General features: G+C 43.8%; 1 protein-coding gene and 1 long non-coding RNA gene across 3 annotated transcripts in view; one reads left to right on the top strand and one right to left on the bottom strand.

Moving 5' to 3' along the window:
• LOC137503730 (uncharacterized) overlaps positions 1-14277 on the bottom strand; it is a 57836-nt gene that overhangs the window by 39813 nt on the left and 3746 nt on the right. The window lies entirely within an intron of this gene.
• Positions 8827-14277, top strand: part of GABRR1 (gamma-aminobutyric acid type A receptor subunit rho1) — a 122848-nt gene continuing 117397 nt past the window's right edge. The window contains exon 1 of one of the 2 annotated variants that reach the window (XM_068231135.1): positions 8827-9255. In XM_068231135.1, the coding sequence (XP_068087236.1) occupies positions 9131-9255 (125 nt within the window). In that variant the 5' untranslated portion in view covers positions 8827-9130. The remainder of the gene's footprint in view (positions 9256-14277) is intronic. The other variant, XM_068231136.1, reaches the window with a different exon arrangement.

The following is a 14277-nucleotide window of genomic DNA, read 5'->3' as shown; positions in this document are numbered from 1 at the left end:
GATGACTATATAGATCAGTGGTGTCAAACTCAATCACATATGGATCCAAAATCTGAAAAATAGTCTTAGTTACGGGGCACATTGTTAATTAAAATCAAATGGGACGTTGTCTCCTGGGAGGCAACCTAAAAACATTAATTGCAATACCTGAATGTTGCCAATGCACTGGTGTGCTCCTCTGGCTGGGAAGGCAGCATGATGCCATCTGCAGTAAAGGAAAGGAGGAAATGTTGAGCGGCAGCCTGTGCAAACCAGAAGTTACATGTATAGTGTGTGTGTGTGTGTGGGGGGGGGGGGGGGGGGAGCAGCAACAAACCCCTCACAGCTGTTAGCTTTAGGCAGTATGGGCAAGAAGGGCAAAGACACAATGCTTTTATATGTGTGCCGCTAATGTGCGCAAGCAGTAGACGTATAGGACAAATCCCAACGGGAGGTGGGGAGGATACATGGATGTAGAGCACATGTGTCGAACTCCAGGCCTGGAGGGCCAGATCCATGCCAGTGTTTAGGATGGACTGAGAAAGAAAGGAATGTGTTCTACCTGATGGACCACACCTTTCCTGATTATCTCCATGGAAATGTCAAAGACCTGTGTTACATGCACAAGCATAAATCATTAATTAATTTTCTCCTTTCTTTTACTGCTTACAGACAAGCAGATTTTAAGCTCTTGAGGGCAACATAAAATGGTATGGTGAGCCGAATTCGTCCCACGGGCCTTGTGTTAGACACCTGTGATGTAGATAAATGGAGGAGTGAAATAAAACAAAAGCTAACCATGTACCATATACCAAACCTCACAGAGAGAATATGAAATGGCCCCATACCTGGAAAATCTCCAAAACTCTCAAGCAAGTGTTATGATTACACGGAACTGTGAGCTCACATTTGGAGTTTTCCATTGAGGAATTATTGTCAGATTATTGTCAGTGTTAGAAACAGTCATTACCATAGCAACAGTCGTGCTACTTGAGTATCACAGGTCGTGTGAAAGTGGACCTGAACTCTTGCACAGGACTAGGGCTGGTTCTAGCTACAATGGGGCCCCTGGGCAAGAGAAATCAGGGGGCCCCCACTGACACCCACCTCTGGCAACAAATCCCCCCCTTTCAGGGCCCCGAAACAAGTCAGGAAAAGACCTAAAGGGCCCAGTAGTGCTTAGGGTCTTTGGAGAAAATGCCCAGGTTGCCCCTAATGACCACCCCTCTCCCCAGCCATACATGCTCCTAACAACCCCCCTCCTCCAAGTACAAAAGCCATATATGCCCCTATTGACCCCCCTACACCCAATATGATAGTCATATGGGCCCCTTATGCCCCCCCCCCCCCCACTAAGATAGGTACAGTGGGTTGCAAAAGTATTCTGCCCCCTTGAAGTTTTCCACATTTTGTCACATTACTGCCACAAACATGAATCAATTTTATTGGAATTCCACATGAAAGACCAACACAAAGTGCTGTACACATGAGAAGTGGATCGAAAATCATACATGATTCAAAACATTTTTTACAAATCAATAACTGCAGAGTGGTGTGTGCATAATTATTTGGCCCCCTTTGATCTGAGTGCAGTCAGTTGCCTATAGACATTGCCTGATGAGTGCTAATGACTAAATAGAGTGCACCTGTGTGTAATCTAATGTCAGTACAAATACAGCTGCTCTGTGAGGGCCTCAGAGGTTGTCTAAGAGAATATTGGGAGCAAGAACACTGTGAAGTCCAAAGAACACACCAGACAGGTCAGGGATAAAGTTATTGAGAAATTTAAAGCAGGCTTAGGCTACAAAAAGATTTCCAAAGCCTTGAACATCCCACGGAGCACTGTTCAAGCGATCATTCAGAAATGGAAGGAGTATGGCACAACTGTAAACCTACCAAGACAAGGCCATCCACCTAAACTCACAGGCCGAACAAGGAGAGCGCTGATCAGAAATGCAGTCAAGAGGCCCATGGTGACTCTGGACGAGCTGCAGAGATCTACAGCTCAGGTGGGAGACTCTGTCCATGGGACAACTATTAGTCATGCACTGTACAAAGTTGGCCTTTATGGAAGAGTGGCAAGAAGAAAGGCATTGTTAACAGAAAGCATAAGAAGTCCCGTTTGTAGTTTGCCACAAGCCATGTGGGGGACACAGCAAACATGTGGAAGAAGGCTCACTGGTCAGACGAGACCAAAATGGAACTTTTTGGCCAAAATGCTATGTGTGGCGGAAAACGAACACTGCACATCACTCTGAACACACCATCCCCACTGTCAAATATGGTGGTGGCAGCATCATGCTCGGGGGTGCATCCCTTCAGCAGGGACAGGGAAGCTGGTCAGAGTTGATGGGAAGATGGATGGAGCCAAATACAAGGCAAACTTGGAAGAAAACCTCTTGGAGACTGCAAAAGACTTGAGACTGGGGCGGAGGTTCAACTTCCAGCAGGACAATGACCCTAAACATAAAGCCAGGGCAACAATGGAATGGTTTAAAACAAAACATATCTATGTGTTAGAATGGCCCAGTCAAAGTCCAGATCTAAATCCAATCGAGAATCTGTGGCAAGATCTGAAAACTGCTGTTCACAAACGCTGTCCATCTAATCTGACTGAGCTGGAGCTGTTTTGCAAAGAAAAATGGGCAAGGATTTCAGTCTCTAGATGTGCAAAGCTAGTAGAGACATACCCTAAAAGACTGGCAGCTGTAATTGCAGCAAAAGGTGGTTCTACAAAGTATTGACACAGGGGGCCGAATAATTACGCACGCCCCACTTTGCAGTTATTTATTTGTAAAAAATGTTTGGAATGATGTATGATTTTCGATCCACTTCTCACATGTACACCACTTTGTATTGGCCTTTCACGTGAAATTCCAATAAAATTGATGCATGTTTGTGTGACAAAATGTGGAAAACTTCAAGGGGGCCGAATACTTTTGCAACCCACTGTATATGGGCCCCTTCCCCCCACCATAAAAGCCAGCCATATGTGCCCCTAATGTCCCCCCTTGCTCCACTAAGATAGTCATATGGGCCCCTTATGTCCCCCCTCGCTCCACTAAGATAGTCATATGGGCCCCTTATGTCCCCCCTCCCCCAACTATGACTGCTTTATGGGCCCCTTATGTCCCCCTTCCATTCACTATAATAACCAGCCATATGTGCCACTAATGTCTCCTCCTCCTCCCTGTATAACAGCTAGATGTGCCCTTAACGACCCCAAAAACTCCCCCTTCATGTGTGCACCTTCCCCCCTCCCACCCGCAGCATTATTGAGCCGACAAGAGACATGCAGCAGCACACACTGACCTGCTACTAGTTTCAAGCCATGCAGGTGCGTTGATCTCCTCTGTAGTGCCGCTGTTCTCCACTTCTTGCTCCTTACATCGACTCCATAATGCTGCGGGTGGGAAGGGGGGTGGTGCGCACATGAGTGGAGCTGGAGGGGCCTTAGAGGCAAAACAATTTAGGGGGATGATGGGTACACGTTGGGGCCCCTATTGGAGCTAGGGCCCTGGGGCAATTGCCCTATTTGCCCATATGGAAGCATCGGCCCTGCACAGGACTGAAAGAAAACATAGAGAAATGCACCCTGTATGTATTTACAGAGTTTAGCCTGTCTAATTCTCCCTCATCTGTGACTAAGCACAAGTTGTAATTTGATCCCTCAGCTGTGTCAGCTGACTGCCACAGCAGAGAGGTAATTGGTAAACACAATATGTTAACAATACGTCTGCTTCCATGAAAGAACAAAGTAGAAACACTGCAGTTTTAGTGCAGATTTTGTATCAGCTGTAACAAAGAAATGATTTTCTGTAAAAGTTATTATGCTGTTGCTTATCTTTTAAAGCAGAGAGGAAGTTCTGAGTTCAGGTCCGCTTTAATAAGGTTACCTATGTACTTGCTGGCAGAAGTAAGGATAATATTGCTATGCGCTGTCTGTGCACAGCAATATTACCACAGTTATGTGAATCAGGCTCCTGGGCTTTAAGACTTAACAAAAAAAAAAAGTGAGGCCTTTTCTTAGTGGTGGTGCTGTCCAATATTGCAGTGCCACAGTACTCACCGTGCTGGTAGGGCAGCTGAGCTATGCATGTGGCTGTCACTACAGAAAATAATAAGGAAACACACATTGTCAAAGCTAAGGAGCCATGAGCCCCAGTGTGAGTTTTATATTGAACCCCCTCAACCAATCCATAAATAATAATTAATATGAAACACAAAAACCTACCAAGTACAGCCACAGTATGAGAAAGGTGTGATCAGGGGAAAGGAATACCAGTATTTAGGGCACTTATAGAGGTGATTGTTAACTGTGTAACACGCATGAAGAGCTGACACAGTGATTGAAGGTAGGTAGGTCCCTAGTGGGCACCTCTAGCCCAGGGACCCTGGTGTGTTTGCATCCTCTGCATCCCCTATTGCTACATCACTGAAAACACGTTTGAAATAATGTATGAAACATCCCTTAAGAGGTGAAGATCTAAACAGAGAATAATTTTTTTCATCAACAACATAAAACATTAAACATAATAGCAGACAATATTTAATAAATCTAGGTCAGATCTGCAGGATTAATTAACACAAAATCACAGTCCTGGAGGCTAATGGGAATAACTGACCCAAAACACACAACATCAGAAAAATCCCTGGCAATAAAACAGAACTTTTACTAGACTGTTAAAAACACTGCACATGCTATATTGCTAGTATAATCAGTGGTGCTCGGATCATTTCCGTGATCACGGAATAGCCGTGGTTCACTAGCATTTTTCCACTATTCGACTGCCGAATCCGAATTCGTGATCGATTCTGGATCTCGGAAACCGGCCATCAAAATTCTATGATTGCAAGTATTCGGAATTCGGTTACGGCTGTGATCGCGGTGGAAATCCGAGATTAGGTCGTGATTGGTGGAAATGGGCAGAATTGACATTCCTGCGCCAATCAGAGGCCCCCAGCCAGGCCCTAGCAACCAATCATAGGAGGGAAGGCTCTGCCCTCCCCTACTGTATACAAAGTGGGGGCAATTTCCAGAGCTCCGTCCTTGCTAGACTTTGTGGCACTGAGAGGATCATCTCTAGGCCATATTGTACATCAGCAAGAGCGTTTTCAGTCCTTACATTGCCCTTATACTGTATATCTGATACTTGTATTCAGCTAGCTAGCCAGTGAGTGATTACTTAAAGAGGAAGACCAGTGAAAATAATGTAATAAAAATAGTGCTTCATTTTTACAATAATTATGTGTAAATGATTTAGTCAGTGTTTGCACATTGTAAAATCTTTTAAATCCCTGATTTACATTCTTACATTTATTACATGGTGACATTTTTACTGTTGGCAGGTGATGTAGCTGCTGCATGTTTTTTTTGGCAGTTGGAAACAGTCGTAAACAGCTATTTCCCACAATGCAGCAAGGTTCACAGACAGGAAACTGCCAAGAGTACGTACTCAGAATTTCTTTGTGGGAGGGGTTTCACCACAATATCAGTCATACAGCGCCCCCTGTTGGTCTGTTTGAGAAAAGGAATAGATTTCTCATGTAAAAGGGGGTATCAGCTACTGATTGGGATAAAGTTCTATTCTTGGTCGGAGTTTCTCTTTAAGTCAGCCCCACGCTTGCTGTGACATCCACCCACGGACATCCACCCGCCAGGTGCCATTGGGACTCACCTTCACCTCTGTGATTGCTTAAAGGATACCCAAACTGGCATGTGACATGATGAGATAGACATGTGTATGTACAGTGCCTAGTACACAAATAACTATGCTGTGTAACTTTTTTTCTTTCTCTGCCTGAAAGAGTTAAATATCAGGTATGCAAGTGGCTGACTCAGTCCTGACTCAGACAGGAAGTGACTACAGTGTGACCCTCACTGATAAGAAATTCCCTTTTTTTACCTCTTTCTTGATCTCAGAAGCCATTTTCTGCTAGGAAAGTGTTTTATAGTTGGAATTTCTTATCAGTGAGGGTCACACTGTAGTCACTTCCTGTCTGAGTCAGGACTGAGTCAGCCACTTGCATACCTGATATTTAACACTTTCAGGCAGAGAAAGAAAAAAGGAACACAGCATAGTTATTTGTGTGCTAGGCACTGTACATATACATGTCTATCTCATCATGTCACATGTCACTTCGGGTATCCTTTAAAGTGTATTTCCCTGTTTAAAACCACTTATTACCAATTAATAGCTGCATTTTAAGTGTTGATTTAACTTTAAAATCTATTTTCTCAAAAACTAAAAGTTCTTTTTGGAATTTTGTTTAAGTTGTAGCCCCTTATCACCTTTATAATCCATGCAATTTGGAGGATTGTAGCATGTATATATCTATTTAATAATAGTTTAAACGTTTTTCCGTGATCACGGCCATGAATTTCCGTGATTACTGTGAAAAGAATGAATGAAGGTTTTATAATTAATTGAGTGTATACCTTTTATATTCCTATGCTGCTAAAAGAATCACGCTAATGTAATCAAACTAGTGTGCTAGAAGAATATGATTATAGTATTGTTTTAAGAATTACACAATGTAACCAAAATTAATATGGACTTAGAATGCAGTTACTGTTTCCAAGTGTTTTTGTTTCAGGATGACCTTTCTCCCCCCTTCCAGAGGGCAGAGAGAAAGAATTATTTGGAAATGCAGTTTGAGCTGGAATTCTGGGCTTGGCTACCTGTAAGGTCACTTTGGGGAAATTAAAGTTGAAACTAAGCCTACCAGGAAGTCATGCAAGTGTTTCTGGGAGAAACACGATGGATTCACCCAGCCAGGAGATGCAAGCTATTATTTGCTGGTGTTGATTGGACTGCCAGAGAGAAAAACTGCCTAGGGGGAGGGATATGTTATGGGAGTTTAAAAGATCCTGAAGCCCTTATGTCTGGGCCTTTCGGCATTGGTGTGGTATGAGTGTAGATCTCTGCCTGTGTAAACCAGCGCGGGAATGCCCTCAGCTGAGTGAATAAAGATTTTACTTACATTGGCTACATGGAGAAAGGTCTCGGAGTGATATTATTTCCTTTAACATTACCTCATTCACGGAAAAAAATCAGAGTAGAATTCGTAAGTCCGTTTCAAATCTGGAAATTAATTACGGAATTTCCGGATTTTTTTTCAATCATGGACGAATAGTCGAATTCGTGATTGGGGGGTAACTGAGCAGCACTGAGTATAATAAGATAAGCCCTGATTTACTAAGGAATGAGAACACAGGAGGAGAGTGGAAAACCTGTGTGACTGAACTGGGCTCATTCAATGTTGTCTTCTGTTGAGTAAGAGAAGTGTGTAAGTTACCTTCCAGGTTGTCCCAGATTACACAATAGTTACTTTAGGAATATAAATGAGACTGCAACTGGACAAATGTTATATTTAGCATTCCTCACCATGATCTGATAAGACCCAGGTTAGGGTTGGAAACTTTTGCCACCCAATAGCAGACCAATTTTAATAGATCAATTAAAGATTTGGTGGATCACCCAGACTTCCACTATTCCCATGTATATTTGCATCTCACTAAATCAGAGCCATGGTATTTATTATCCTGTCTTGGTATGACCAAATGAGTCTACATTTTATCCCCCTGAAAAGCCCATTCTTTTTTTGGAGGTGGGGCTGAGAAACCTTGGGCTATTTCCTTTGTTTTTTACTTGCACTGTAATGATGATGTGTGATACTTATTAGGTGGTTGTAAATGCTGCTTCAGGGGCGAACCAATAGCCATTGCAGGAGGAAGGGGGGGAGTGGGGTCTGGGGGTCTCAGGAGCAGGAGCTGGGGGACGGCCCTGCAGAGTGGCAGTGAAGTATTATACATTACTTGCTCCTGGCAGTAATACAGGTCCTCTTCACCTCCTGTTTAGTTTACAAGTGCCGTGCAGCCAGCCAATCACTATGTGGCTTCCGTCCAATAACATTCAACTGAAACCACACAGAAATATGTTTTCCAGAGCTGTGTGTTTGACATAAAGTTTGCTAAAAGCTTTGCTGTGTTTAGCTGATATGGAGGTGACTTGTGTCTTCTGGGGTATCACTGTAATTAACACATGTGCAACAAGGAAATGCCCTAGTTATGAAAAAGGGTCATTTTTCAAAAAAATGACATTCTTTATTAATTACTAGAAATCATCTCTTGAATATTATATTATCCAAAACTGACTGCAAAATTGTGTTATCAGGAAATAAAAAAGAAAGTATAAGTATAGATATAAAAAAAAGAAGAAAAACATCTTCCCCTGTGTACCCATTGACACGTAAAGGGTATAAATTACAATGGGGAGGTTAACGTAAGTGCTTCCGATAGTATATATTCTAATACTGTACAGTCAACACCAGTCAAGAAGTGTATAAAATATTGTATTGAAAAATATCCATTTTAATTCATATACTGTATGTTTATGGAGCAGATGTGACACTGTTTTATGTAAAGCACTTTCAGCACAGCCAAGTGTGTATCTTACATAGTACTGTAAGTGCTAAAGCGCTAGGTGCAAAAATTAGGCTACATTGGTGCAAGTTATCACAATATCAAAAAAAAAATGATGCTACATTATAATTTAATTCTACTGTATAACCAAGAGACTTTGGGTAGTCCTTAATGCAAGGAATATACGTATATATATATTCAGTAGAACAAGCCCTGTACCATGCCTATATATATGCCTCTGTGTTTAAAAAGGACTTTCCCTTCTCCAGGGAGAGCAGCATAATTCAGAGCCATCCATTAGTCCGCTGTATGCGAGAAATATTATAGATAAGTAACTGGAGAATCATTTAATGACAAGTGACTGATTTCTGGAGGTCATTACAAGACTGCTGCTGCTGCTCATTTGAAGCTTTCTACAAAGGCTCCACAACTTCCAGTATAAGAAATATCTACACTGCCTAAAGCAACAAACACAAAAACGTTTCAGAAAGAGACACGATTTCTCCACAGCTTTAATATCCAGCCATCTGACGTAGACGGATTTATAGGTTTAGTGGAAATTGCTTTCCCCAGCCTCCAGATTAAATACTGAGTGGCGTTTCTTTTCTGTATGGGTAAACATCCTTCTAATAATGAGATGACCCACCAATATCTTCAAGAAAATATACATTTTGCATCTAGTGCTTCCTCTTTGGACTATTTTTGGGCCATACACTTGGAGGTAACATGCTGACTATGAGCTTTATTCGGATATTTACTCTATTTCTATTCTGGCCATGGAGTGCGTGTGCTGAGAGCAGAGCCCACCGGCAGACAACAGGAGTAATACCCGAGGTCTATAAGCAAGGGAGGTGAGTACCAAAGTACCTCTATGGGTACTGAAAGTATTTGGCTCAGTATATGCAGCATTTTTCACTGATGTCTCTATAATATGTACATTTGTCTATACAAAACCTGATAGTGAAGTTAAACTATAATAACACAGTATTTTTGCATTGTTGATTTACTCCAGTACATAATTTTTGGTTAATGTAAGAATGCTTTAACACTGATATATCCATATATCGCTGAAAACTATAATCCCTGCCCACCAGATGTGGGATTGAAAACCCCCGCATGGCCTATAAGCATTATGACTAAGGCCTGGAGACGTTTGCAGTTCCAGGCAGCTATAGTCACACAGTTTAGCCTCTATCTGTTGACACTGTTGTAGCACAGAATACTCACTTTATCCAATGAATGTTTTGTCTTTTCTGCAAGATATGCACATTTCTCACGTTGTTTTTCTGTGGATGATGTCTATATTTATACCCATAACTGCGAAGGGAGCTGGTTGCAGATACTCATTTGCAAATAATTCTTTGGTGCTTACTATAACTGTGCAGGATTACTCATGAAAGATGTATGTTTTCCCACTTATTTAACTTATTTAAGTTTTCTTGCAAGGTTTGAAAATGAGACTGGATTGCAGTTGCCTCTGGTTGGGAAAGGTGCTGCTTGACCTCATCCAAACAACAAATACTGTCCAACAACTGTTTCACTGCTGCCTAACAATTGTCTAACCTTTTCCCCCTCTGCTTGATTCTGCTCCATCTGAACACTTAGCAGCTTAACGGCCTGCAGCCTTAGCCGTAGCCTTCCTCTATAGGTAGGCAGAGCATGATCATCCACCAGGCAACCTAGGCAGGTGCTTGGGGTCTGTTGGGTATTAAGGGGCACACCAGCCACCTTCTCTGACCTTTCTACACTTCAGCTTACCAAAAAGACCACAAGGGGGCCCCAAATAACAACAATAACAATAATATTTATATAGTGCTTTTCTCCCTGGGGACTCAAAGCGCTGTCTACTGCCTTGCCTAGGGTCCCTTTACATTTGAATCCAATACTACTGGTAAGGCTGCATCAGTTCTCTCTATATTCAGTGGCCATTGCTCCTATTTACTTAGAGTATTCAGTGTGACCTGCATGTGCACACCAGCCAGCGAATGGAAACAAGAGCCGCTCTTGAAGAGCCACAGGAAATATACAAAATCCTGGAAGCTGGAGGACACAGACACCTGGGCATGTACTTGACCTACCCTATTTATGGAATAGATACATAACTACAAATTATAAAGCCCCACAGTCCACCCATTACAACAAACCCACTGTGCCAAGCTCCATGGTGTACAGTCGCTTGTTCTCCCCTTTCACCCCTGAACATGTATGGACACCATCCTCACATAACAAGTGCAGCCACCCTAACCTTCCCCCCTTCCCAACAAATGTGGCCACAGTAAGACCCCTTACCCCATAACAAGATTGCCCACAATTTATCACCAATATCATGTAAGCCCATTATTCCCCAACCCCTTCCCCCAATCAAATGTGCTCAATATTGCCCCCAATAACAAACATAGTGACCATTCCCTATCCCCCAGAAAGTTCAACAACCATACCTCTTTAAATATTAAGGCCACTCCCCATAACAAGGGCAGCCACCATTCCCTCCCCCTCCCCCATTGCAAGTACAGCCATCATCCTATTGTTCTTATAAGTATCAGGGGTGTAGCAATAGGGGTTGCAGAGGTAGCCACCGCATCAGAACTCTTGGGCCAGAGGGGCCCCGAAGGGCCCTCACTCAACTAGAGTATTAGCTCTCTATTGGTCCTGTGCTCATAATAATCACTTCTATCGATACTTTGAATAATGGTAATTATTAACAAACTGTTCCCCATCCCCTTCTTTCACCTCTGACACTGTGGTTTCCATTGGCAGGTTTTGGTGCGCTGTATCAATTGCTATGTATAGAGTGCTTGGGGGGCCCCACTGTAAAACTTGCATCGGGGCCCACAGCTCCTTAGCTACGCCACTGATAAGTATGTTTATCTTTCTCTCCATCTCCCTCCCCCCTTCATAACATGTGCTGTCTCCATAACCTCCCCCTGCCCTGAAAATGACAATGGTGACCACCCACCTTTTCTCCCCCCAGAAGAAACAAGTGCATGTTGCTACAATCTCTCTGCCCCCACCCCCCACCCCAATCAATGCAAATTGGAGCAGTGGAGACATTTAAATTGCGTGCTCCAATCCTTTTCTCTGCAGCAACCTGCTGTCATGTGGCCCAAGAAGTATCAGAAGACTAAAGATACCCACCTTGATTGTACAATCTTACCAAAGACATGTATAAGGGTAAACTGAGTGAGTATATTTTGAATAGATACTTTAGGTAGTCCCAGGTATTACATAAAAGTGTTAAGATTGTACAATCAAGACTTTATCATTGATGGGGACCTTTACAGAAGGGAGTGAGCTGCTGCAGTGAAGAGTAGCAGACGCAGTGCTGGAGCAGGGCATTTAAGTGTGCTACTCTGCACTGGGAAGCACCAAAGGGGGGTCTTGAAATGAAGGTAGGGGAGAAGCAGGATCTTGGCCTACTAGCAGCTGTTGAGTTGGCTTCTCTGATATTGATGCCATTGCTATAGCAGAAGGGGGTCAGTGGAGCATGGACTGGAGACGGAGGGGTCTCGGGTTGGGGATGGGTAAAAACTTTGGACTCAAAAGTTTGTATCTCTATCCAGACACAGACCCCAGCCAGCCTAGTACACATCCCCAGCTCCCCATTCAGCCTAGCACCCATCTCTAGCCAGTCTGGTAAACATCCCTAGCTCCTCAGCCAGCTTGTACCTACCTCAAGCTCCCCAGCCAGACTCTACCTATCCCTAGCTTGCAGCCAGCCTAGCATCCATCCCCATCCAGCCTGGTACCCATCTGTAGCACCCCAGCCAGCCTGGTATCCATCTGTAGCACCCTAGCCAGCCTAGTACCCATCCCTAGCTCCCCAGCCAGCTTAGTACCCATCCTTAGCTCCCCAGCCAGCCTAGTACCCACCCCTAGCTACCCAGCCAGCCTAGTACCCATCCCTAGCTCTCCAGCCAGCCTAGTACCCATCCCTAACTCCCCAGCCAGCCTAGTACCCATCCCTAGCTCCCCAGTCAGCCTAGTACCCATCCCTAGCTCCCCAGCCAGCTTAGTACCCATCCTTAGCTCCCCAGCCAGCCTAGCACCCATCCCTAGCTCCACAGCCAACCTAGTACCCATCACTAGCTCCCCAGCCAGCTTAGTACCCATCCTCAGTTTATTGGTTGGCTTAGTGGCCTTTAACAAACTTAAAGCGGAATATAACCCTGCATTTCAACTTTGCTCTAAAACATTATTTACAGTATATTATATGCAACCAGCATTTTTTTTTTACTAGACCAGCATTGGAAGGGTTACACAGGGCTTTTAAGTTCCTGGACAGAACTGCAGAAGCATCCAAAGCTGACATAGATACATTTTGTTTACATAAATGTATCTAAGTGTGGCATGTGACTCACTGTCTCTGACTGAGAAGGAGCTGGAGGACAGCCAAAGAGTGTGTAACATTTATCACTTGATACATTCTATGTATCTATCTGAACTTCTGCATATCTCTCCACAGAACTTTAAACCTCTGTGTTTAACCCTTCCAATGCTGGTCTAGTAAAAAAAAAATGCTGGTTGCATATAATATGCTGTAAATAATGTTTTAGAGCGAAGTTGAAATGCAGGGTTATATTCCGCTTTAATTGTTTTTAAACAATAATAAGGCGTACTGCATTAGAGGCGGACAAGCCCGTGAGCATGGTGGTACGGTACCGTATATGGCCTACACTTATGAGTTTAGGCCCCGCATATGACACTCGTCCCAGGCCCCGCGTACTCTAAGGTCACCTCTCCTCCCCTACCTATGTCTAACTCCGTGTGCAAAGAGAAACACACTGTTAGTAGACTGTGACAAGTATGGTAAAAATAAAGCTATATGTTAGTTTTTTAGTTAAAGTTGAACTCTAGATATGTATCCTAAAAGTAAACTGTATTGACGTGCTGTATGGATCAAAGCACATACCTCCCTGGTCTTTGGTCCACAAATGCTTAGTGAATCAGTCCAATTACTTTGCACACCAGACTTCATGACTGTGGGCCCAATGCTGGTTCAGGGTCAGTTGATGGTGCCTAGCCTAAATCATTGCAAAGATACAGATCTGCATACATGTAAAAATAGCCGGGTAATTATGGATCCAGATACAATGTAACAACGTTACCAATAATTAGAATCTTACCAATATTCCTCTACCATCTTCCCTAACCTATCACTCACACTTACCCTTCCCTACCTATGTCTAACATTAGCACCCCTACCTACGCCTAGCACTAATCCACTCTAACCCACCTACCTATGACTAACACCAACTGTTCCCATCTACCCACCCCTAATACTAGCGCAATGCCGCATTCAATCTAGGTTTGGCTACCTGACGCCCCAAGGAACCCTGAGTGTTGCTCTGCTTACTCATCCCTGCTATCTCCGCTGTTATCTGGTAGCTGGACTTCTTGCACTTTTTACTGACTCCTGCCTAGTTTGGCTATATAATAACCGAACCCTGGCACCCAAGCTACCCAGGGGCATTGCTAGTGGCATGTGCCCCGGATCTATTCTGGGGTGCCCCAGATGTGTATGGGGGGCTTCCAGCCAACCTGGCAGCAGGCTGGCCTGCTCAACAGAAAGCTAGACCAGCCAACACAAAGCCAGGTAAATCTGCCTAGTTATGTTTAAGTAACACTGCCTATATCTTTTTTGTATTAACCATTTCCGCCTCATGGACGTGATTCTCACACCCGCGGCAGGTACTGCTGTAGCCCCAGGGATGTGAGACTCACATCGGTACAGTCTGCAGGGCTGTGCGGTGTGTGCGCCATCATGCGGGTGGAAGCCAACAATCTTGATGGTCATGGTGACAGGGGGGGATTGGTGGTAGAGCATAAAAGTCTCCTGAGCCAATCCGTGCATGTCCGCCGAGAATGATCACTGT

Source organism: Hyperolius riggenbachi, chromosome 4 (genome assembly GCF_040937935.1).
Source record: "Hyperolius riggenbachi isolate aHypRig1 chromosome 4, aHypRig1.pri, whole genome shotgun sequence".
NCBI classification, from domain to species: Eukaryota; Metazoa; Chordata; class Amphibia; order Anura; family Hyperoliidae; genus Hyperolius; species Hyperolius riggenbachi.
Note: the sequence above shows the minus strand (reverse complement) of the source record. Positions and strands in the feature narration are given on the sequence as shown.